This window comes from Podarcis erhardii (assembly GCF_964252035.2).
Source record: "Podarcis erhardii genome assembly, chromosome: 3".
Lineage (NCBI taxonomy): Eukaryota > Metazoa > Chordata > Lepidosauria > Squamata > Lacertidae > Podarcis > Podarcis erhardii.
In genome coordinates, this window is record NC_138507.1 from 92,491,504 (window position 1) to 92,517,354 (window position 25,851).

The following is a 25,851-nucleotide window of genomic DNA, read 5'->3' on the forward strand; positions in this document are numbered from 1 at the left end:
GCCCCTTTATTATTGATTAAATTTGTATACCATGGTTCACAATACTTGAGGGTGCAAGAAGGACTTTCCAGCCAGGGGTGCCAACTTGAATAAAATATTGCTGGGGGGGGCAGGTAACCCCCGCCCTGCATAATCAATCATATGGCACAGCATACACATCATTTGTATGGCAACGCCCATCAACTTTGGGGAAGGTCCTTAGCCCAGGGGTGTTGCCAAGGGGGGCAGCTGCCCCCAAAATCAAGTAAATAAAACAACTGACCAATTGCATTGCAGCTAACTCAGTTCTGTCCCCCCCTAAATATGTTAGGGGAGCATGGGCGTGGTCAGGATTTCTGTTAGGCTTCAGGTTGAGGGGGCAGAACCTCAGATAGGTAAGTATTCTTATGGATTTTGTTATGTACTGAGTTGAATAGGATCCAAAATGCAGCAGTCTGATTGGTCCTAGAACAATGCAGCAGTATGATTGGTCCGCAGGAGCCACCCAATCCAGCTCCAGGTGGAAGTGAATCCACAACCTGATTGGCCTACAGGAGAATCCCGGAATTAGCCAATCATGTGCAGCCCATTGTGTAAACAATGTATATAAAGCAGATATTGTGGGGGAACTTCCATTCCTCCTCACCACTATGAGCTGAATAAAGAGCATGAAATCCACTCTCGACTCCCAGTATATTTCAGATTTCCTTGCTGGGGGGCCACGCCCATGTAGCCGAAGGGACCTCAGCCCCGAGGAGCTGGCTCCTATGTTCCCAGCACAACCAAGTCTTCCTCCTCCACTGCCGGCCACCCTCCCCGAGTCCCGAGTCTTCCTCACGCACCTGGATCCGGGGGTCGGGCTTCGGGACCCCTTGACCGGGGAGATCGACGTCCGTCGGCACATCCCGCTAGAGCGCAACTCCCCTCCCTTGGCCGCGAAAGGGAGGGCCTCTTCGAACCTGGGAAGATGCGCGAATCCGTTTCCCGCCGGTGGAAATGAATGAATGGCGCGGAGGTACCGCAGGGCCCTTTTATGGACCGGCCAAAGTAGGCGTGGCCCCCGTCTCCGTCACTGGCTCCCCCGGGTATTGGGGGCGGGGCTTAAACCAGGAGGCAGCCGCTCGGCCTGATCTGTCAATTCTTTGCTGCTCTTCTGGCTTTTGATTAGATTTTGGGGTTTTGGTTTTAACTGAACTTCTTTCTGTTTTATCGTGCGCCGCTTTGAGGCAGATCTATAGACTGCCAAGCGATTTTGGGGCTCTCCTCTCCCTTCTTCTCCATGCCTCCACTTCAGACAACCTCGGCCCCAGCCCAACCCCTTTCACACTCCTCCAGCATTGGGAAAGCAAGGTTTTAGGAATGAACCTGAGAAGGAACAGCTTAAGAACGGGCCCCGAAGAGAGAGTCTGCTATTTATTTACTAATGTCAGAAAATATACATTGTTTGATTCACGGGCGTAGCCAAAGGGGGAGCAGGGGGGCAGCTGCCCTCCCTAGATCAAGTAAAACAATAACTGACCAATCACGTTGGTTCTTCCCACTCTAACAAAAGCCCCCCAACAAAACTCCTGGCTACACCCATGGTTTGATTGTTAAAAAGAAACAAAAAAAACTCAAAGTAGTTTACAAAAAAAAGATAAAACCATAGAATTATCACTAAGGAAAAACCACAACAATCATTTAATACGTTGGAAAAATTAAAAATAACAATAGACTAATGCGCATCAACGAAGACAGGAGTGCCTGGCGTGCTCTGGTCCATGGGGTCACGAACAGTCGGACACGACTAAACGACTAAACAACAATGCGCATCAACAGGAGTGCCAACTTGGTCCTGCGAGGGTGAGTGCCCGGGCCCTGGGTGCCGTGCAGCGTGCATGGCCCTGGCACCGAAATTTGTGGGTGCTCGGGCATCCAGGAACCCAAGGAGTCTGCAGTCCATGAGATTTACTCCCAGCTAACTGGATTTCAGTCGGAACATTCCTGCTGGCTGCTTCCAGAGAACACGGAACAGCATGTTTGCTCCCTCTCTCTCTCTCTCTCTCTCTCTCTCTGTGTGTGTGTGTGTGTGTGTGTGTGTGTGTGTTCAGTAAAATCGTATTTTAGATTCTCATTTACGCGAGCAAGATGAGATTGCATGATTGGAGACGGTATATCGGGCACAGAGTCAACTGTTGTATTCCGATCCTGCCTTGCAGATTCAAGTTTCACTTCTTGGGGGGCACCTTCGACTATGACCCTAAACCAGGTAAGTCAGGAGTTAATTCCAGGAAGTTCAACAGGCTTTGCTTCTCTGTTTAGGTTGCTTGAGCAGCTCACCTGTGAAGACTAGGATGCTAGGCGGGCTTCCGTGGGAGGAAGGAAGCCCCTGCGGACACACCTTCAATGAACCCCTTTGGGCTGCCAAAAAGACACACCTGGGTGCAGACTGCAGGGAGGAGGCAAGGCCCTTTTTCATGAATTGTATGCACAACATCCACTTAAAGCGCCCCCCGCCCCAGTCCTGGCACTCGGAGCTCTCGCAGGGGTCACCTGCCACTTTATCGGCGTCCCCTGAAAAACGGAGGCGTCCCCTTCCTGTCTGATGCGGGAGGGAGCCTCTCCCGGGACACACCGGGATCCAATTAGGTCCAACCGGTTCAGATGGACCTAATTGGGGCCAATCTGGTTCAGCCCTTTATATTCTTGGGGCGTCTAGGTTGCTGAGTCCACCGCGAGGATCCGCAGTAAGTGTTGATTTTCCCCCCTCCCCGTGCTCCACAATGGAAATGTTATAGCTCTGTTTGCTGAACAGTTTCGCTTTTCATTCTTGAAATGGTGAGTTCCTGTAATCTCTATCCCTGTCAAACTATGGGGGGTGCTAATGAATGTGGCTTGGATCTGCAATTGGAGTCCATCTGAGTTAGCTGTTTATCTAACCTCTTCCGCAGGTGGAGAGGTTTGTTGGATGTGGAGTGAGTTTTCCTGCTCTAGTTTCCAGCCCGTCACCCTGTGAATTCCGACTTTCCCCCATGGGCTCTGTGGGGGCGCCAGGGGGGAGGGGGAGAAATGGGAGCTGCCTCTGAGACTGGGGTATTCTGGTTCATGAAGGCGATTGTGTGTGAGAAGGGAGTGGGGGTTTCTTGGGGAAAGTGGGACAGGATGGCTAGGTGGCGTGGACGAAAGTGCCAGAACTGCTTGAGGCAATACAGAAACATGTGGTTTGATCTCCCCATCAACAGCCACTTAGACTAGCTCAAACAAACAAACAAAAATCCGGTAGGTAGCCGTGTAGGTAGCTTATAACAAGAACAAACTTAGTTGGTCTCTAAGGTGCGACTGGACAATTTTATTTTTTTATATATTTCACCAAAAAATGTGCTAGTTAAAGAAAGGGAAGATCCACAGCGAAACAGACACATTGGGAACCTCACATCTGGTACAATTTAGTTCAGGTGACTTGGACATGACTATTTAAGCAGTATGCAAAATGCCCAATTAAATGATACCATGTATTGATTATAGATCCCAAAGAATATGGGAAGTAAGGGTTTGTCCATCTGTTTTCATAGAAGCTAGAGATAGCTGTGAGGCTCCCAATATGCCTGTTTGTCCGTGAATCTTCCCATTTTTCATTAAACTAGCTCAAACTTAGTGCACAAACTTTCAAAAACTTGAATTTAAATGTTGAGGTGACCTGGATACACCCTTGGTCACTCTTTCCTGTTCTCTTTGTCGTCCTTTGCAGCACTGCCATTCTGTGACCCGTAGGAAGCAGCAGAGGGTCGTGCAGCACTTTCCACCTGCACACCTTCACTTGAGGGATCAAACATGGTCTGGTGGCAGAATCGTAGCCCTCAGCTGAACAAGAGGCAGCCTGCACGCTTCCTTCATGCATCTGGATGCGACCCTGTTGCAGTTTCAGGTGCTGTACTAGGGTCTCCCGCTTCTCGTAGGTGGGACACAGGTTTTTCTTGAAGGTGGCTTCTGGTGCTGCCTGTAGGTCTGGATGTTTTATTTTGTCTTCCTGGTGTGATGTCGGCCCAGCCCGACGGAAACTGCGGCTCCCAACAGCCACCAGCTGCAGAAGAGAAGATTGGTTGGCAATCGGTGCTTTGGCTCTTTTTGGAATTTGGCCCAGAGAACACTTTCAAAATGCAAGGTTTATTGCGGGTTTAAACAAGGTGCAGTGGTGGCATTGCAGTCCACGAAGTTTATATAATTCAGGCGGCATCATCGTGATCTGAAAATACTCCTCTGGAGCTTGAACAAGAGGCAGGTTGCACCCTGGGTGCTAGGGAGGCAGTTGGCCCAGGGGATCTGCAGGAGGGATCTGCAGGAGGGATCTTCCTGGAGGGATCTGCAGGAGGGATCTTCCAAGCATTTGCCTTCCGCTCTTCCACTCTTTGGTTCTGGAAGAGGGAGGGTGAATTGCACAGCACACTCTGGAATCTCCACCAGCTGCACCGGACCAGAGTCTCCCTTGAAAGACTTGAACGAGGCTCTCCGGGACCGACTGTGGACCTGTGATTATAGGAGGCACTCTGTGCTTCTGAGAAGCCCTAATAGGTCTGCACTGGACAGCAGACAGGAGTCATGTATTAACTGATAAATTTTGGGGTCAGGCTGGTTCTCACTTTCTAGACTCACTCAGCCTCCAGGACAAAAGGTCCTGAGTTGTTCTGGGCTGCAAAGGGGAAGTGGGGTTAGTAAAGCTCAGTTTACCTGCCTTTGGAGGTGAAAGGGTTCCAGGTCCCCTCGGGAGAAGTGACTCTTCCCACCTCCACTCCCTCCCACCCTTCTCACCCTTCCTCCTCTGCGCACCTGGAAGCAATTCTGCTAGTGAGGCCAACCAGTGTGCTCCGGTGGTGATCGGGTTTGGGGACTTGCAGAATCCCTTGTTGTGGGATTCCCCGAACTGCGGGTTGTCAGGGTTCACTTTCCTCCCTTGACCTGGAGAGGGCCAGCACTCTGTCTTGAGGACTAGATGCTGAATAGCACTGGAGGAACTCTGAGGTGGAGGGAAGAGAAACAACAGAGGTGAAGACACTTCTGGAACCGAGAAGATGGGTGAATTCATTTCTCACTCCTCTTGCCTGGTGGCAGGGAAGGAACTGAGCAGAGAAGCTGGGGGTGGGGGCTTTCATGGTCTGCCAAGATTATTAAATTTCTGTACTGTACTGCTCTTTGACTAGGGCTCACAGGGCAGTTTACAAAACAGAAAACACAAAAATGCATAGCATAGTAACAAACAATATACGCCAGCTTCTTACTATTTTATACATTTTTGTATTCTAAACCACTTTGTGATCCTTGAATAAAGGGTGGCATAGAAATTTCATAAAGTGCAGATTCTGCTGGTAATTTTTATGTCAATAAAATGGGCTTGCTTTAATAATGTTTACTGCCTGATCATTTTTATTTCTTAGTTTCTTTGTCATGGTCATTGAGAGCTATGGAATAAGTTTCAGCAGAGGGCAAGGCAGCAGCCAGTGCCTTCCCTTCTCAGGGTTATTTATCTGGACCCGACTATGACTGGACTGGACTGCTCTTCTCTCACCTGTCCAATAGGACCTAGGGATCCACTGGGTGGTGCGTCAGGCATGGCTTCTTAGCAAGATAAGGATGCACATTCATTGGTACAAACAGCAACAGGGGATACAATGGCTACAGGTCATCTCCGCCACCTCTCTCCCTGCTGCCGCCGCCGCCACTGCAGCAGTGAGGAACTGGAAGTCTGTGGGCACTTTGAGGTGATATTAGACCCAACCTTTGCCCAATGCCTTAATTGTGGGAAGGAGCTGAGTGGAGGCCAAGTTCCTGCACAGGGCAGCAGCCGCCGCCACCTTTTGCTGGACAGCCAGCACTTCTCCCGTGTGTTAAGGCAGGCAGGAAGCGTAAAGGAAGAGCAAGAGGTTTCTCTCCCCCCACCCCCAAGCTTCTCCTGAACCCACCCCTAAACCACAGTTTGTCATAGAACACGCAAGGAGTATATACAGGGGCTTAATGGAGAGGGGGAAAGGGAGAGTTGAAAAAGGTGCAAAAGCTAGACCAGGGGTGGTGGTGAATGACTCCATAGGTGGAAATAATTCTATAAAATGTTGGCAATATCAGAAGAACAGGCTACATACATAACCCAGCCACATTCTCTGCTGCAAGCAAGGAAAAGTAAGATTTTAAAGCAACATTTCAGAATCTTTGGTATTGGCTCATTGAGTTGCCTTAGGAAAGGCATGGCCAAACTTGGCCCTCCAGCTGTTTTGGGACTACAGTTCCCATCATCCCTGACCACTGGTCCCGTTAGCTAGGGATGAGGGGAGTTGTAGTCCCAAAACAGCTGGAGGGGCAAGTTTGGCCATGCTATTATTTATATATTCCTGCCATAAATTCCCATCTCTTTCCCCACCAGGGATTCTATTTTATACACTTGTATGACGCTTTGATCCCCTGAAAGGAAGGTCAGGGAAACAATGTAGTTGGCAAAATAAAAACAAGGTGTCTTAGACCCCATACCCAGGCCCTGGGATGATTATTGAGCCTCCTCTTAAAAATTCCGACTGCCCTCCTGGTTTGCAAGATGAGGTGCTTCCTCCTCATGACTGTTTCCCTAGAGTGGACACAGACAGGGGATGTTACTCCAGCCAAGGTAGAGTTTCCTGTTCCACCAGGTCTGGAGCATCTCCCCCCCCCCCCCGCATGTGACCTTGCAGACCCTACAAAGGGGCCAGTCACACAACCATCTTTCTTTCTCGCCACTTTCTTCCATTTATGCCAGCGCTTCTGATGCAGTCTGCTGCCTCTCTGCCAGAAGCACACGGTCCCACCCATACAAAGAAGGAAGCTGCACTACAGTGTAGTGTAGTATAGTCTATAATTACAAGCTAAAGCATGCCCGGATTGGATTGTTTGACTAAAGAGATTCAAATGAATCTGCAACTAGCCCCCTGTTGTGTAAAGAGGACTGAGCTCTGCCATATAATTCACTAGCATGAGAGAGGAAGGATAATATTTAATCAATACATCCTCTCCTATCCGCAACATTCCCACACCTGCATGGTTTAAAGTGGAGATGAGAGCAAATAACTGCCCCAAGGACACCCACAAGACTTCTGACTGCACTGACCACTTCTGACATTGTTCCCCCTCTCACGCAACAAAAACATTACAGAGTCTTCTGTTAGGCTAAAAATAACAAAATTTATTTTGATCCAGCATTTGGGGGTGCTGATTCCATGCTTGGACCTGGTGAAGTGGCTGCAGGCCAAAGCTTGGAGGCTGGACCTGGTGAAGTGGCTGCAGGCCAAAGCTTGGAGGTTGGACCTGGTGTGGTGGCTGCAGGCCAAAGCTTGGAGGCTGGACCTGGTGAAGTGGCTGCAGGCCAAAGCTTGGAGGCTGGACCTGGTGAAGTGGCTGCAGGCCAAAGCTTGGAGGCTGGACCTGGTGCGGTGGCTGCAGGCCAAAGCTTGGAGGCTGGACCTGGTGAAGTGGCTGCAGGCCAAAGCTTGGAGGCTGGACCTGGTGCGGTGGCTGCAGGCCAAAGCTTGGAGGCTGGACCTGGTGCGGTGGCTGCAGGCCAAAGCTTGGAGGCTGGACCTGGTGAAGTGGCTGCAGGCCAAAGCTTGGAGGCTGGACCTGGTGAAGTGGCTGCAGGCCAAAGCTTGGAGGCTGGACCTGGTGAAGTGGCTGCAGGCCAAATCTTGGAGGCTGGACCTGGTGCGGTGGCAGGCTGCAGCTTTGAGGAATGGAAGGCACTGGCAGGCCGACATTTGGAACCTGAGCAGCAGGTGTAAAGCCGGCCCTGGAGGACACATCTTCTGGAGGACAATTTTCACAATTTGCCCTCCGCGCCTTGGCCCGCCGGTTCTGGAACCAGAGCTGTGAGGGATAAGAGGAGGAACATGAGCACAGGTGTTCTCAAGAAACCCCCGCCCCCATCTCTTCATGTTATTGGACTCGGGATTCCCACCAGAACCAGCCAGATCATGGGGGATCCAGTCTCAAGTCCCACACACTGAATTCAATCACAATAATATCCCTGGGCCTTTTATCCTTTCCCCTATGTTCCCTCCTAAACTGGCCCAATTCCCCATGCAACGGGGAAAAAAACCTGAATTGAAATTCATCAGCCCCCCACCCAAGCGAGTTAAAGACCTCGAAGGTGGTCTCCTCGGGCCTCACAGAAAAGGGCCCTGCAGCCTTCCCTGCTCCATCTCCAGGGAAGATGGAGGAAGATGCAGGCCTCCACACCAGGTCCAGCTGCCAAGCTTTGGCCTGCAGCCACCTCACCAGGTCCAAGCATGGAAGATGGAGGAAGAGGCCTCCCTCCCGCCATATTTGTTTCTCCTGGGCGGTTTCCCTCCCCTCGAACAAAAGGCGAGGGGCCCCTCATTCATTCCCCAGAAGGAGGACACTGGTCCCCAGCCCGGAAGAGGACGCGACCCCCGAGACCCAGCCGGGAGGGAGCGGGAAGGACACACGGGGCTCCCAGAAGGCCCCGTCGGCGACACCAGGCCTGGGTGGGGGCCGATCGCGGAAGGAGAGCGAGCGCCACGAGGGAAGTGAGAAGGCGAGGCCGGCGGAGAGGAGCAGCCGCCCTGGAAGCTCTCCAGCCCTGCTCGCCTTGGCCAAGGAAGGTCCCCGGGGGAGTTTCCCTTGCCCGTCGAGCACAGGGGCCGCGCGTCCCAAGAAAGGCGCCCAGGCTCCGGGGGCTGCAAGAGGCAGAGCTGGAAGGGAGCTCCCGATCGGTTCCCCTCCTGTGCCCCCGATCCCTACCCGACGTCCTCCCCTCTGCCTTTCTTCCCAGCAGACTCGGACCATCTCTCCCCCCGCAACTCACCCGGATGCGATCCTCGGGGATCTCAGTGAGGCAGGCCAGCAACATCCTCCTGTAGTACCCCGGCTTCGGTCGCTCCTTGAAGGTGGTTTCCAGAACGTCCAGCTGGAAGTCCGAGAAGTCAAACCTGGGCCTCCGGTCCGATGAGCCAAGACGGCGGCGCGTCCTCGTCCGGATCTCTGCAGAGGAGAAAAGCGGGGCGGTAAGCAGGCTGCGCTTTCCCTAAGCCGCCCCCCCGCCCCCCCCCGCCGCTCTTCGCCTCGAAGGTGAGATACTTACTGGAGCCGGAGGAAGAGGAGGGAAGAGGAGCAGGCGGCGGCTGCGAAGCGATGGGCAGGTCGTTCTGAAAGGCGCGGAAAGCCATCTCCTGCCGCTCTCCTCGGGAGGTGCGGGTGAAATGTGGGCGCAGGACTTGCGGGCGGTCCTTTTCTAGGCCGCCGAAAGGGCGTCGGCGGGATCTCCCAGCTCAGCCATTGGACCTCCTCCCTGGGGAGAGGGGCGGAGCCAAGGTGCCCCCTGGAGCGGAAGGAGAGCCCCCGCCCCCCATAGGACCTCGGGGAGATCTCCCCCCCCCCAAGCTTTCCTCCTTATTTGTGAGTGTATCTTGTGTATATTTTGGAATCGCTCTTGGTCGAGCTGGCCTGATCTGCATCAAAGATAGCAATAGGGAAATGTAATAAATAGCAAGGATCACGCGCCCACATCCCTGTATATCGCACGGACAGAAAAACCTAGGCTGTTGTTGTTTAGTCGTGTCCGACTCTTCGTGACCCCATGGACCAGAGCACGCCAGGCACTCCTGTCTTCCACCGCCTCCTGCAGTTTGGTCAGACTCATGTTTGTGGCTTCGAGAACACTGTCCAACCATCTCGTCCTCTGTCGTCCCCTTCTCCTTGTGCCCTCCATCTTTCCCAACATCAGGGTCTTTTCCAGGGAGTCTTCTCTTCTCATGAGGTGGCCAAAGTATTGGAGCCTCAGCTTCACGATCTGTCCTTCCAGTGAGCACTCAGGGCTGATTTCCTTCAGAATGGAGAGGTTTGATCTTCTTGCAGTCCATGGGACTCTCAAGAGTCTCCTCCAACACTATAATTCAAAAGCATCAATTCTTCGGCAATCAGCCTTCTTTATGGTCCAGCTCTCACTTCCATACATCACTACTGGGAAAACCATAGCTTTAACTATACGGACCGATGTCTCTGCTTTTTAGGATGCTGTCTAGGTTTGTCATTGCTTTTCTCCCAAGGAGCAGGCGTCTTTTAATTTCGTGGCTGCTGTCGCCATCTGCAGTGATCATGGAGCCCAGAAAGTAAAATCTCTCACTGCCTCCATTTCTCCCCCTTCTATTTGCCAGGAGGTAGCTGCAAACAAGGTGCTGCCTAGCGATTGTGCTGACAAAAGCGCCGTCTTAATTGCAACTGAATGCTAAGCGAGGTTCATGAAACCGAGCAGAAACTGTTGAATGGGGAGTTGTTTATTTCCCCCCCCCAAAAAAAAAACGGGGAATCCGCACCTTGGCCTTTTACTTGATGCGTCCCCGGAGTCCCGACCTGGAAGATGGGTGGGGAGGGGGGTAGGCAGCAGAGAACAACCCCAGGAGCCCGGATCACTCTTTCTATGGGGTGGCGGGGCAGCCCGTGGCAGGCATGCAGAGAGGGGGGCTCTCCAGGTGTGGGTGGACTAGAATTCCCATCGGGACCAGCCAGCATGACCAGTGGTCAGAGGCAATGGAGTCCCACACATCTTCAGGGCTCCAGCTTCGCCACCTCTTCCCTAGGGATTGGAAGGGGAGGAAGGTTGAGCTAAGGTTTAAATAGATAGGGGGCTACATTCTGTGTAAGAGACGCCGTGCCTTTGACTCTCAGTTTGCTGGGGAGTCGCCGGTGTGGAGAGCACGTAGTTTCTAGCTCTCTATGGGCCCCTGACTCTCTATGGGCTCTCTATGGGCCCCAGTGAGAAGAGGATGTTGTTGGCCTCGATGGGTCTTTGTTGCGGGGGCAGAAAGGTGTTTTTTATACCTGTCCAGGTTTTATACCTGTCCAGGTTGGGTCAACTACTGTTGTACTTTATTTACACACAGTTTAATTGCTTTGGTGAAGGTTTGAGCAGCAGCAGGAGCTCAAAAGTTTTGAAAGTTTTCCTGCTCCAGTAAAGACCAAGGCAGCAACTGAGGGTAAAATAAGGCAGGGCAGGGCGAGAATGACTTTTGAAGCAAACATTCTGCCAGTACTCCCACATTTGCATTATATTCCCACTCCGCCGCCCCCCCCCCAATGAACTGAAAATGGTTCTTCTTTCTGCCGTTTTATCCTCACAACAACATTGTGCGGTACATATAAGTGGACCTTCAGGGTAATCCTTCTAAGGCATTGCTACAGAAGTCCGTCTGTACTGTATTCCCAAATTTCAACAAGGTACAGTACGATTTACCATTTTCCACTTGGAAACAAAAAACCCACATTGGACATAAAATGCCCTCGAAATGCATATTGAGGTGTGTTTATTGAGAAGGCGAGTGCAAGTTCAAGGATGGCACAAACCACATAATGTTGTTTGGGGAAAGTCTTCTAACCCACCCAGGGAACTAGTTACAGGTAGGTAGCCGTGTTGGTCTGCTGTAGCCGAAACAAAATAAAAATAAAATTCCTTCCAGTAGCACCTTAGAGACCAACTAAGTTTGTTATTGGGTATGAGCTTTCGTGTCTGAAGAAGTGTGCATACACACGAAAGATCATACCAATAACAATCTTGGTTGGTCTCTAAGGTGCTGCTGGAAGGAATTTTTCTATTTTTAATTTTGTTTCCACCCAGGGAAGTTCATTAACCAATAACACATTTCTTGCAGGTTTTTAAAAATGTGAATGGTAGTTTCGTTAGTTATCAGTTGCAATAAAGCTTTGTCTTGTTCAGTCCTGGTTTTCAGGTGTAAAAATGGCGTCGGGGGTGGGGAATATTGCCGAATCGGTTGTAGGGCAACGCGATGGAAAAAGCAGCGGAAATAACTCAAAAAGCTTAAAATCACTATTCTAAAAGGGTTTCTTTAAAAAAAAGAAGCAGCAGCTCAGCAACCTTTTGAAATATGGCAACCCTAACTTATCTTACAGAACATTATAACTTAAATATATAGTTTCTGTTGTTGGTAATTTAAAACAAAACAATCGCTTATTAAAGGGATATAAATTGGGTTGTTTCCTTAGTATGCTGGAGCAAACATTTACTGCACAAACTTAAGCGTCTCATCTTTTACCGCAAACAGATTTACATGGGGTCTATAATCTATATTCTAATCGGCCTCCGATATACAGAACTATAGTGTGTGTTCTTCCCCCAGCTCCCCTCGATATTGGATGAAGGTTGCATAGTGTTTTTTTGTTTTAATTTTTTGGTTAATAAATATTAACTTTAAAAAATCAAGAGTGGAATGGAGTAGGAGAGAGAACTGCCCTTTTGAATTTCTGCCTATCATCCAGGAGAGAACTTCCATTTGTGGGGTGTTTGGGTGTGGATATTGTTCGGAGGTTTGCAGCCATTTGCAATGCAAACTGCCGTTTTAAAATCAGAGTTACGGTAATTGGAATTATATCCCAAGTAGACCTCGCTGAAACTGCAAGGCGAGCGTGTTCAAGATGGTTTTGAAGAATCACGTTTCTCTTAGAAGTTCTCTACCTAGCCCAGAAAAATAATTTGCTGTTATCTATTGCATTTGGCATCCCTTATCCCATCACGGATCTAGATAAGACCATCGCCATCAGTTCTATAGCCATGCAGATTTGGAAGATGATATGGGTTGCAATGAGGAGTTATTCAAGTACTAATGAGCCATCGGCTACTGAGGCTTGGCAACGGGTTGCCGGCCATTCTGATTTGATTAGTGCAGTCTTCCTCAGTGAAGAGATAACAGGAGTGAACCCCCTTCTCACGTGCTCCAAATATTCATTGACCGCTTTGATGTAGAGCTGGCTGAAATCTCTCCGGATAGACTCGCCCAAGCCAAGTTCATATTCATGGCGGAGAGGGAGCCGCCTAGGGCGAGAGCCCTCAAAGGGGAACACACAGACCTTTGAGGAGCACAGTTTTATATAGATTGGCTTTTCTTATATCTTATAAATTTCTGACAATATTTTACTTTTATTTTATATAAATAGCTCGAAGGCTTCGAAAGTCTATGCTGCTACAAGGAGTACTTCTTACACTTTCAATTGGCAAGTGGCGAGCGCAGTTACTCAAAGCTCAAACTTGTAAAAACTTACAGACGCTCAGCAATGTTACAAAAGAGGCTGATTGGCTGGGCAACTCTATTAATGGAAAGTGCCTGAGCACATGAACCTGAAGGAATTTTTTAAAATTAAAAATTAAAAAAATGGTTTGCAAAAATAGTGCGTTGTCTCTTTTTCAAGTTGTGTTTTCTACATATCAGTTTCATTTGTTGTGAGACATTACTGTTGCATACAGTGTTATGTTAAGTAGAGAATAGAAAAGAGGGGTCCGGTGGCTATGCTTCTATTCTTCTGCCTACTGTATGTGTGGGGTTTTGTGTCAGCATAACTTGTATGGGTTCTCTTACTATTCGCTTGTTGTATTTCCTTGGTGGTGAGAGAGGTTGGGGGTGGCCTAGGGTGTGGTTGGTTGTCTTGAAGGAATCCTTGACCACATTTGCAAAGGAAAAGAAAACACGCAAAAAGATTTTGCTATGCTTGGTAGTGAAAGATTTAAGGGTCTTAATCACAACTCACAACTCACTCGATTATTTGAAATTATTCGTGCGCTAATAATACATGTTCTTTTATATTTGAGAAATCAAATATAATCATGATCAAATATTGTCGTATTATTCATTATTGCAATTTAAAATACATTTAGCAGTTTCAAGTTTTGTGCTTTACATTTTTTCTGCAAGACCACTGTTTCTGAGAATTGAATTTCTAATTTTTTTGGGGGGGGGGTAGGGCAGGGTGCAAGTACCGTAGTTAACTTTGCCTAGGGCGTAAAATAGTCTGGCAGCGGCATTGAGTAACCTTCCACCCTTCCTAAGAAGGGAGGGTGCAAACCTCAGCATTGTTACTCCGAAGTAAGTCCGCTTGAGTTCCATGAGACTTACTCTCAGGTAAGCGCGCCTTGGGTGGCGCTGCAACCTTGACTCCTGTGCTTGTCTCCTGATTCCTGGGGGTCGTTTTCCCTGAGGTTAAAAGGGGACGCTTTAAATGGGGATGAAGGAAGCCTTTTGGGGAGCCCTTTCCGAAGGCAGGAGGCTTTCCTTTCAGGTGAGGGAATTTGGGTCCCCAAGTGAGGAAAACGTCAGAAGGACAGCAGTGTGAACCTGAAATGTTTGGCATTCGGGACAAAATGGATTTCAAGCACAGCGAGATCCAGAATTGGGGTGCAACTTCAAGAGTGATCCGGTTTAAAGAAACAGAGACGGCGGTTACTATTCTAAATTATTATTAGTTAACAAATTTATAAGCTGCTTCCTAGCAGCAAGCCATCGCAGCCGCGTACAAGATAAAAAAAGAAAGGAACATAAAAAGCATAAGTTGTAAAAACAATAAAACCTTTTATTTGGCTATGCCCTTAATATTCCATAAATGCTGGCATTTTAGAGCGAATGGGTTTCTCCTTTTTAAAAAAAGAGTTATCAAAAGATTTTATTGGGTAACAAAAGTACACACTGCGTCTCTGTTTTGAAAATGGGTTTCAAGCAAAGTGAGATCGAGAATTGGTAGTGGTTATTATTTTAAATTATTGTTACTTAATAAATTTGTAAGCTGTTTTGTAGTGTGAAGCCATCCAAGGGGCGTTCAAGTTAAAAACATAAGCTCTAAATATGATAACATTGTTTCAACAAAACCTTTTCTCTGGCTATGCCCTTAATATTCCATAAATGACTGGGCCACATCGCAGGGAAAGATTCCTGAAACACAAAGGCAGGACCCAGGCGCCTGTCTCATTTCCTTCGGTAATTCGTTGATAACAGAAGAAAATTCTGCACACTTCTTATTGACATTGAACCTGCGGCAGCCACCTTTTCCAGCACAGTGCAGTGGCGCTCCTGCTAGGTATGCGTCTTAGTGGTTTGAAAACATGGAACTGGGAAGAACCCTTAACTTCACTGGCTGATCTGGGACCATTCCTGCTCTTTCAGCCAACCCGAACTTACAGGAAGGGCGCCTAAGGGAGGGGCGAAGGACACCCCCACACCCCGATCTCTCTCTATCGCTCCCGACCCTCATTAAAACTCCTGGGAAAATGCTACAAAGCGTTTCCAATATAGAAATGTTTTTGGTAAATAAACGGGCAGCAGCCATCTTTCCTGTTACAATGCTGTCAGCCTGAGCATGTCCTCCTGAGTTTATTTCATTTTCCTCCCGGGAGCTCAAGGTGCTGTATATAGAGGCCCTCCTATTTTATCCATTGCAAGGTAGGTTAGGCTGAGACGCAGTGTCTGGTCCTGGTTCACCCAGCAGGCTTCACGGCTTGGGGGCGGGGAGGAATTTGAACCCAGTTCCTAGTCCAAACACGCTAATCGCTACCCCACACTGTCTCAGGGGGACTGACTCCTAGGTTAAAAAAAGTATCATATTGCAGCCTTAGTGGTTTGATAAAGGGGAACTGGATAGAATTATGAACCTCAGCCTGGTCTTGACCCATTCCTGCTCTTTCAGCCAACCCCACCTTGCAGATCTCCACAATAAAATATTTGAGGGGGCTGCCCCCCCCCAAGTTTGATGGGCATTGCCATTCAAATAGGGTGCGTGTACTGTGTCATGTGATCGATTATGCGGCGCGGGGCTTACCTGGGTCCCCCAATATTTTATTCAATTTGACATCCCTGGTGCTCCCCCACTAGTCTGAATAGAGCACTGCAGTCAGGGGTGCCAACCTGAATAAAATATTGGGGGACCCAGGTAAGCCCCGCCCCGCATAATCCATGACATGGTCACACACACTATTTGAATAGCAATGCCCATCAATTTTATTGGGACCGGCCCCCACAAATATTTCTTTCTGGGCAGCGAAAACCTCTTGACCCCTAGGAGTTGGCTCCCATGACAGAAATAATTGACCCAAACTGGACAGGTATATAGAAGACGCCTGTAGAAGAAGTTGCAGTCATGGACCTTCCTGCCTTCACAACAACCCTGCCAAGTAGTCCAGTGCCATTTTGCAGATTGTAATGGGGAAGAGAGGCATTGCCTGGGTCAGATAGAGAAACCTTGGGGTGCACTTTCGACTACGACCCTAAGCCTGATTAGTCAGCTTGGCTTCTCTGTTTAGGTAGCTTGAGAAGCTCACCTGTGGAGATGAGGATGCTAGGCGCGCTTCCGTGGGACACACCTTCAATGAACCCCTTTGGGCTGCCAAAAAGACACACCTGGGTGCAGAGAGTGCAGGGAGGAGGCAAGGCCCTTTTTCATGAATTGTATGCACAACATCCACTTAAAGCGCCCCCCGCCCCAATCCTAGTACTTGGACCTCTCGCAGGGGTCACCTGCCATTTTATCGGCGTCCCCTGGAAAACGGAGGCGTCCCCTTCCCGTCTGATGCGGGAGGGAGCCTCTCCCGGACACACCGGGATCCAATTTGGGTTAACCCGGTTCAGCTGGACCTAATTGGGGCCAATCCGGTTCAGCCCTTTATAGTCTCCAGGGAGGAAAGCTGCAGACTCAACCGGTCCTCGGTTTGTGGAGAGGCTGCTGCTGAGGCGTCTAGGTTGCTGAGTACGGTACATCGCGAGGATCCGCAGTAAGTGTTGGTTTTCTCTCCCCGTGCTCTGCAATGGAAATGCTATAGTTGCCGTTAACATTCTGTTTGCTGAATTGTTCTGCTTTTTGTTTCTTCTAATTCCTCTAATCTCCAGCCCAGTCAAACTGTGATGTGATAATGTCTGTCTTTCTTGGGGAAAACGCATTGAATGAATGGGGATGGATGATTTAGCTTTACTAGTTGCAAAGGGTCTACTATTGGAAAGCAACCTGCGTGTTTTCCCCAAGAACACTGTGGCTTTTGACCAAAAGTTGGAGTCGACAGGAGTTAGCTGTTTGTTGGGTTGGTATGGAAAGAGAGTGATTGACTTCTCCTGCTCTAGTGTTATGTGATAAGCTTGGATCCCAGAACAATAGGCAGGTAGTTACAGATAGGTAGCCGTGTTGGTCTGCCATAGTCAAAACAAAATAAAAAAATTCCTTCCAGTAGCACCTTAAAGACCAACTAAGTTAGTTCTAGGTATGAGCTTTCGTGTGCATGCACACTTCTTCAGATACACTGAAACAGAAGTCACCAGACCCTTCTATATAGTGAGAAGGTGATACCCCTCCCCACCTTCTCACTATATAGAAGGGACTGGTGACTTCTGTTTCAGTGTATCTGAAGAAGTGTGCATGCACACGAAAGCTCATACCTAGAACTAACTTAGTTGGTCTTTAAGGTGCTACTGGAAGGAATTTTATTTTGTTTTGAATAGGCAGGTAGGATTCTAGAATGCAGTAACTTGATTGGCTCCTAGGAGCCGTCCAATCTGGCTCCAGGAGGGAAGTTTGAATCAGCCTATCAGGCGTGACTGATGGTGTCAATGAAATATATATTGCCTGGTGTTTGGGAGGGGCACGACGGACTCCTACTGGATGATTGACTGTTTTTTACTACGAGCTGAAATAAACACAAGGAAACTGATGGCTCTACACTGAGTTTATTTCATCTAGTGTACAGCCCGTCACTCTTTAAATTCCCACTTTCCCCCATGGCTCAGTGGCGGTGCCAAGGGGATGAGAGGAGTGGGGAGGGGAGAAATAGGGGAGCTGTTTCTGAGACTGTAAGGAATCCGTTGGGGTATTCTGGTTCATTAAGACGATTGTAAGTGTGTGAGAAGGGCGTGGGGGTGTTTTAAGGGAAGTGGGGATGTGTGCATCGTGGTCTGTGAACTAGGGCAGTGAGTGAGTGTGAGAGCAGGAGGGGGAGGATGAGGGTCTGGCGTTCCAGGTTTCACTCCTGTGAGGAAAGAGGCGTGGGTTGGGGGCAAAATGTAGACTCTATATTGGCATAATGAGCCCTGGACTGAGGATCTGTTGGTGGAGGAAGAGGTCCCAGGAATGAAAGAGGGCTGAGGGAGTGGACGAAAGTGCCAGAACACCTTGAGGCAATACAGAAAGCAGCAACTTAGTACATGTTTTTGTAAGTTTGAGCTAGTCTAGTACAACATAGAAGATTCACAGAGAAATAGGTATATTGAGAATCTCACAGCTTTTTCTAGCTTCTATGAAACCATGGACTAATCTTTACTTCCCATCTTCTTTGGCATCTATAAACAATACATAGTATTATTTGGACATTTTGCATACTGCTTAGTCATCTCTAGGGCATCTGCATTTCAATGTTGAGGTGACTGGAAGCCATATCTCATCCCCCCCCCTAAATAATTTGTTTTCCTCTTGTGCTTCTCTCTTAGGTGAACATGGAACCTCATATTCTCCTGGAATGTGCATTTAAAGGAGCACCAATTGATTTCTGCAACTAATTCTTCTCTTCAGATGCTTCATTCCTGCTCTGCAAACTCTACTCCTTCAATTGAAGCCCAGAAAGCTGGAGACTGAGGTCTTGTGCATCTCCCAAGGCAGCTGGAGAATGAATTACACCTCCATTCACCAGAACTGCACCCTCTGGAATCTCCACCAGCTCACAAGCCTCCCTTGAAAGAGGTTCTCCAGGACCACCTGTGATTATAGGAGGCACTCTGCTTCTGAAAAGTCCTAATAGGTCTGGCTGGGACAGCCATCTCATCTCTCCCTTGGACAACCAGAAACTATTTGAATACTTCCTCCAGGACATCCAGCTGAAGTGGGACGTAGACACTGGACTTCCGATTCCTGTCACTCTGGTCCAATGGGCTATAGTGGTTCTCGGTTGCCCAGAGTTGCCAGGGGAAAGCTGGGTTAGCAAGGTTGCCTTACTCTCTCTCTGCCTAGAGGACCAGCAGAACTGGAGGGGACTGTGTGAGGTGGATGGAGGAGGTGCTGGACTTTCCTCTAAGCAGAGGTGGACATCCTCTTCCAGCATGGGAAAGATAGACACAGCCATTCCTGACTTCAGTGGTGTCAAAGGAATGGCAGACAGGAGTAATGTATTAACTAGAAATTTTGGGGTCTGGCTGGTGAGGCTGGCTGACAGTGTGCTTTGGTGGTGCTGTTACCTGAGGACGTCCTTGAAGGTCATCTCTAAAACATCTAACTGGAAGGGGCTGAAGGCTGTCCTCTTCCTTAGGTCAGATGACCCTGATCCCCAGCAGTGCAGAATAACCTTGTTGTGGGATCCCTTGGGCTGCAGAAGAGAAGTGTTGGCTTTCCTCCCTCCCTTGACCAGCCCCCTGTCTTGAGGACTAGATACTTGTCAGAGCTAGAGGAACCCTGTGAAGTGGAGGGAAGAGAAACAATGTAGAGGTGGAGAGTCTCTTCTGGAACTGGGAAGATGTGTGAATCCATTTCTTGCTCCTGTTGCCTAGTGAAGTTCAATAGACCCCTGGAGCCTAGTAGGAAAAAAATAATGTATCTGTTGGTAGTACCAGTTGAACTGGATAACTAGGTGGGCAACTGAATATTTACCAGGTGTGCTGGTAGCTGGCTAAAATAGGAAGCAGAGCAGTGGGTGTAAATAAGGATCTGGAGGTGGACAGAGAACAATTCTCATTATTCGCCCTTTGTGCCTTTGCCCAGCAGGTCCAGAACCAGAGCTGTTGGGGATGTAAGGAGGAGTGTGAGCACAGGAGTGCTCTTATGAAACCAGGTTGGCGGTCTTGAGCCCCCAAACCCCTCCTGTTCTTGGGCTCTGGCTCCCACCAGAAGCAGCCAGTGTGACCAATGTTCACAGGCGGTGGGAGATCCAGCCCAATCAGTCCCAAGTTACACTCCTGAGTCTGACGCAGTTAAAATCCCTTTGTTCCCTCCCAAAGTGCCCCGTTCCCCATGCAAAACAAAAACCAAACCTGCCCTGAAATTCACCTGTGGAAAAGCACCCCCCCCCCCAACCAAAAGCAAACGCAAGCAAGGAAAAAACCTCAGAGGTGGGCCCTTCAAGGAATTTCCCCCTTCTTGTTCTGGTGCAGCAAGCACAGAAATGCTGCCCTGCAGACTTTCCTCTGCCACCCCCGTGCATATCTGCTTCTCCCAGGGTGGTTTTTCCCAATTGCATGGACCAGTTCTGACATTGCTAACCCCCCCACAACAAAAATGTTAGTCCTCCGGAAGGCTAAAAATAATGAAATTTATTTTGATCTGGTATTTGAGGGGCTGACAGGCTCCTTGCTAGGAACTGTTAGTTGGCGGCAGGCTGAAGCTTGGAGGCTGAATATGTCTTGGCAGGTGAAGTGATAGGCCACAGCTTGGAGGAAGGGGAGGCAATGGTAGGCCGACATCTTTGAACCTGAGTGGCAGGTGTGAAGGCGGCTCTGGAAGACACATATTCTGGAGGGCAGTTCTCATGATTCTGGTTGCAGAACCAGAGCTGTTAGGAATGAGAGGAGGAACATGAGCACAGGTGTTCTCAAGAAAGCAGAGATAGCGGACTTGAGTCTCCCACCGCCCCATGTTAATGGACTCCGGATTCCCATAAGGACTGGCCAGAGTGTGGGAATGTTGTGGATAGTGGGAGAAGATATATTGATTAAATATTATCCTTCCTCACTAAACGCTAGTAGCAGAGCACATTCCCTTGTATATTGCTGGAAGAAAGTTGATGGATTCGTTGGAATCATATGATTGTTCCTGGTAAATTTCCCCATTAGTATTCTCTTAAAAACTATGACACAACAGTCTTTTTAAAAAAAGTAATGGCAAAGTTTACTTACTTTCAGTTGATATTGTTCAAATGTCAGGCGTTATCTTGTAGTTGCAGTTACATTTGCAGAGAAAAGAAGCTTCAAACTTTATACCTTGTGGTTTCAATCCTCTGTAAAGGATGAGCCATGTGCTGCTGGCTAAGAGCATGGTCACCAAAAGGCAACACATGATGGATCAGGAAACAAACAGGAAATGTTGGACTTGAGTGCTCTGTGTATATATATCCCACAAGAAGCGCAACGTTGGCATGCTCTGCTTTCGCTGCACTCCTTGCCCTTGAGGGAAGTAGGAAGGTGAGGCTGGGGGAGAGGAGCAGCCGTCCTGGCCGTCTCCAGCCCTGCTTGCCTTGCTCAAGGAAGGTCCCCAGGGCAGTTTCCCTTGCCCATCAAGCACAGGGGCCGGGTGTCCCAAGAAAGGCGCCCAGGCTCCAGGGGCTGCAAGAGGCAGAGCTGGAAGGGAGCTCCCAGTCGCTTCTCCTCCTGTGCCCCCAATCCCTACCCGATGTCCTCCCGTCTCGCCTTTCTTGCTGGCAGAATCAGGACCATCTCTCCCCCTGCAACTCACCTGGATACGATCCTCAGGGATCTCAGTGAGGCAGGCCAGCAACATCCTTTGGTAGTGGCCAGGCTTCGGTCGCTCCTTGAAGGTGGTTTCCAGAACGTCCAGCTGGAAGTCCGAGAAGTCAAACCTGGGCCTCCGGTCCGATGAGCGAAGACCGCGGCACGTCGTCCTGATCTCTGCAGAGGAGAAAAGCGGGGCATTAAGCAGGCTGCGCTTTCCCTAAGCTGCCCCCTGCCCAGTCTGGAGCTGCTCTTGGCCTCAAAGGTGAGAGGAGGAAGGGGGAAGAGGAGCAGGTGTCTCCTGGGAAGAGAGGTGGAGGTCATTCTCTCTCTCTTTTTTAAAATGATATTTATTAGCAATTTGAAGATTACAAAAGTGTAAAGAAAAAATAATTAAAACGATACAATACAATACAAAAAACAAAAACACAAACACCTCACAACACAAACCCTAAAACATTAAATCAACTAAACAAAACAAAAACAATTAAAAACACATCAAATAATTGCAATATCTTATCTTTCATTCACTTGTGTTGGCGACCTCCTCACACCTCCCTTTTTCTATTCTACTTCAATTAACTGTTTCAGCAATTCCTTTCCATCTTCCTATATTTTCTGTCCTGTAATTTATCTTAACATATTCTAGCCTTGTTTTTTCCTTTAATACATTAACAATCTATCTGTACCTAATTCCTTATAACGTTTCTGCCAAAGCCATATAACTTCATTCCACCATTTTTCTAAAGCTCATTAATTTTACAATATTTCTGTAAATAATCTTTAATTTTTTCCCCAATCTTCTTCCACCGACTCTTCTCCCTGGTCTCGGATTCTGCCAGTCGTTTCTGCCAGTTCCATATAGTCCATCAACTTCATCTGCCATTCTTCCCGGGTGGGTAAATCTTGTGTCTTCCAATACTTTGCGATGAGTATTCTTGCTGCTGTTGTTGCATACATAATGAAAGTTCTGTCCTTCTTTGGCACCAATTGGCCGACCATGCCTAGGAGAAAGGCCTCTGGTTTCTTCAGGAAGGTATATTTAAATACCTTTTTCATTTCATTATGAATCATCTCCCAGAATGTCTTAATCCTTGGGCATGTCCACCAAAGGTGAAAGAATGTACCTTCAGTCTCATTACATTTCCAACATTTGTTTTTGGGCAAATGGTAAATTTTTGCAAGCTTGACTGGTGTCATGTACCACCTGTAAATCATTTTCATTAAATTCTCTCTTAGGTCATTACATGCCGTAAATTTCATACCTGTGGTCCATAACTGTTCCCAGTCAGCCATCATAATGTTATGTCCAACATCTTGTGCCCATTTAATCATAGCAGATTTCACCGTTTCATCCTGAGTGTTCCATTTCAACAGCAAGTTATGCATTCTTGACAAATTCTTAATTTTGGGATCTAACAATTCTGTTTCCAATTTTGATTTTTCCACCTGGAAACCAACTTTTTTATCCAAGTTATATGCCTCCATTATTTGGTAATAATGGAGCCAATCTCGCACTTTGTTTTTTAGTTTTTCAAAGCTCTGCAGTTTCACTCTGTCTCCATCTTGTTCCAAAATTTCCCAATATTTCGGCCATTTGGCCTCCATATTGAGCTTTTTCTGTGCCTTCGCTTGCATTGGTGACAACCATCTTGGGGTCGATTCTCCTCCTGTGCCCCCAATCCCTACCCGACATCCTCCCGTCTCGCCTTTCTTCCTGGCAGAATCGGCACCATCTCTCCCCCTGCAACTTACCTGGATGCGATCCTCAGGGATCTCAGTGAGGCAGGCCAGCAACATCCTTTGATAGTGGCCAGGCTTTGGTCGCACTTTGAAGGTTGTTTCCAGTACGTCCAGCTGGAAGTCTGAGAACGCAAACCTCGTCCTCCGGTCCGATGAGCGAAGACCGCGGCGCATCGTCCTGATCTCTGCAGAGGAGAAAAGCGGGGCGTTAAGCAGGCTGCGCTTTCTCTAAGCTGCCCCCTGCCCAGTCTGGAGCTGCTCTTGGCCTCAAAGGTGAGAGGAGGAAGGGGGAAGAGGAGCAGGTGTCTCCTGGGAAGAGAGGTGGAGGTCATTCTCAAAGGTGTGGAAATCCATCCCCTGCTTCTCTGGTCAGGAGGAGTGTTGGGCATGAAATGTGGGTGCAGAAGGTACAGGGGCCCTTTTAAAGGCATGGAAAGGATCTCCCAGCTCAGTCATTGGTGTGTGTCCCCCCCTCCGAAAAAAGCAGCAGAGCCAGTCAAGAAGCCTTCATGATACACACACACACACACACTGGCCACCTGAAGGTGAGGCTTCTCTGCTCAATGATTTTTGTTGTTTTTTTCCTCCTCTCACCTTTCAGCGTACTTTGTGTATATTTTGGTTTTAATTGTGATGCTTCTATGTATCTGTCTCTATGCCGCCTTGAGATCTATTGGATGTTAGCAGGCATTGAAATGAAATCAGATAGAGGTAAATGAATAAAACATTGCTAACTTCAGTTTTCAAAAATGGGTGTCTTTTAGTAAAAAGGGAAAGCACAAAACTTGAAGCTACTAATTTTATTTTAAATTGCAATAATAAAAAATGCAACAATCTTGTGATTCCCATTTGTATTTGAGAAAGATAATGTTTTAGCACACAAATCATTTTACATAATCTTGTGGATTGTGATGTTAACATTTAAGTCTCTTAAATTTCAATTCCAGGCACATCACTTTGCAGATTTTGTCACCAATTTCTTCAAGTCAAGTGCTGATGTTTAGGCTTGTTCTTTTGATATACAGTAGTTGCCAAGCTAACCAGTCTCTATGGAAACATTTGTTGTTAATAATTTTTATTAAAGATTTTCTTGGTTTACAAATGTACGTGCATTGTCTCTTTTTCTCCAGTTGTATTTTCTACAGAATAATTACCTGCTCTCTTAAACAATCCAGTAGTAAAATCGGCAGCAACTAGGCCCTTGACAACCTTTGGAAACCACTTCCTAACAACAAAGGAACATGGCAAAGGGATGGTATCAGCAGTGTAGAAAACACTGCTCCAAAATCCCACAAACCCCCTCAATGTAATAATAAAAAAGGGAGGATGACATAGGCTATGAGATTAACCCCACCCACTGGACCAGAATGTGGGCTAAACCTCCCTTTAAATCTGTATCGGCAAAAAGGAAAGAACTCACTTTGAAACTCTCAGATGGTACCTAACACCATGGAAATTAGCGCTAATACACCCAGGAACCTCACAAAAATGCTGCAGAGGATGCACCTCCACAGGCACATACCTCCACATGTGGTGGGAATGCCCCAAAATCCATCACTTCTGGACACCAATCATACAAGAACTATACAAAATAACTAAGCAGTTAGACGTCACCCTGGAACTGGCCCCACTAAACATCTTCCAAGATAATGCCCACTCATATCATAAAGAGCCCATAACCCACCAACTATCAGAAGCATCATAGACAAACACAGGAGAGGCCTGTCAGGAGTAGGCTTTGACCAATGGTATCAAATAGTATGGGAAACAGCCTTATTAGTAAAACTAACCAATAAACTGAAACTGACACGGGGACAAATAGAAGAAGATGCCTTCACCCCTGTATGGTTCCCCTTTATCACATACAGTCATACCTCTTGTTATGTTTGCTTCAGGTTGCGTCCTGCAGCAACCTGGAACGGATCCCATTTGCAACCAGAGGTACCACTGTACACAGCCAAACAAGACAAGAATCCGTCAACAGCTTACAAATCAATCTGTAACCTGATCCAAAAACACAAAACCAAAGCTCACTATAGCCAACCAAAGACAACCAGCCACAGCCTAGGCCACCCTCAACCTCTCACCAAGGAAATACAACAAGTGAATAGTAAGAGAACCCACACAAGTCGTGCCAACTCAAATCCCACACATACACTAAGAAGAATAGAAGCATTGGCACCCCACCCCACTCACCACTCCCCCTCTTTCCCCCACTTTTCTTCCTAACCTAACACTATATGCAACACGAATGTCTCACAACACATTAAACTGATCTGTAGAACACACAACTTGAAAAAAGAGACAATGCACGTATTTTTGTAAACGAAGAAATCGTTAATAAAAATATATTTTTTTAAAAAGAATAATTACATTTGTTGTGAGCCTATGTAAGATTCTTGTATTCATCTATAGAGTGTCTGGATCTGACCTGCACATGTTACCTTCACAGCAGGCCTGTAGTGTAGGATTGGCTCAAAGAGCATCCTGAGTGAGGCTAGAAAGCTCATTAGCCTGGATTCGTGCAGCAGGCAATGCAAAAAGAAAAAGAAAAAAAGACAGCCACTATAAATAAAGTCAATATCTGAAAGTAGATATTGTATGTTTTCTAAGCTGGTTTTAGTCTTGTTCTTGGGGAACTGTGGAGAATGAGTGATTTATTATTTTCAGGCACATGTGCATTATTGGTCAAGCCACTCCTCCAGAAAATTCCTGTTTATTTTAAGAAAGAGGGAGCTTGTTATGGACCAGCAGATGCTGTAAAATGAGTACTTGGCTGCGTCATCCGAAAGTACTGCCTTCAACTGACCCAGCTGTAGAAGACTGTGGAGAGATGGGCCACCAAATTGTTTATCCTCCATGTTTGAATTCCTTTCAGCATATTTTGTGAAGGGGCTGAGGGGACAGTTAAACCATTGGCTGGTGTTCACTTGCAACC

At 47.8% G+C, this 25,851-nt stretch overlaps 2 protein-coding genes across 4 annotated transcripts; both read right to left on the reverse strand.

The window, feature by feature from the left end:
• Positions 1-7,116: 7,116 nt before the first annotated feature.
• On the reverse strand, positions 7,117-23,325 carry LOC309338691 (uncharacterized protein). 3 transcript variants are annotated; one of them, XM_081855999.1, is made up of 3 exons: positions 22,926-23,325; positions 7,279-7,833; positions 7,117-7,200 (listed from the first exon to the last, which is right to left on the reverse strand). In XM_081855999.1, exons 1-3 carry the CDS (start codon positions 23,085-23,087, stop codon positions 7,141-7,143), a joined length of 777 nt encoding a protein of 258 aa, XP_081712125.1. In that variant the 5' UTR covers positions 23,088-23,325; the 3' UTR covers positions 7,117-7,140. The 3 variants fall into 3 exon arrangements, with proteins under 3 accessions (XP_081712125.1, XP_081712126.1, XP_081712124.1); XM_081856000.1 differs by having other exon boundaries at positions 7,123-7,590; positions 7,669-7,833; XM_081855998.1 differs by having other exon boundaries at positions 7,123-7,833; positions 22,926-23,151.
• Positions 20,054-22,866, reverse strand: LOC309338627 (visual system homeobox 1-like; the record flags this gene model as incomplete). Its single annotated transcript, XM_081855947.1, has 3 exons — positions 20,054-20,275; positions 21,175-21,347; positions 22,860-22,866. The coding sequence occupies 3 exons, from the start codon at positions 22,864-22,866 to the stop codon at positions 20,087-20,089; spliced, it is 369 nt and encodes a 122-aa protein (XP_081712073.1). The 3' UTR covers positions 20,054-20,086.
• Positions 23,326-25,851: the final 2,526 nt, after the last annotated feature.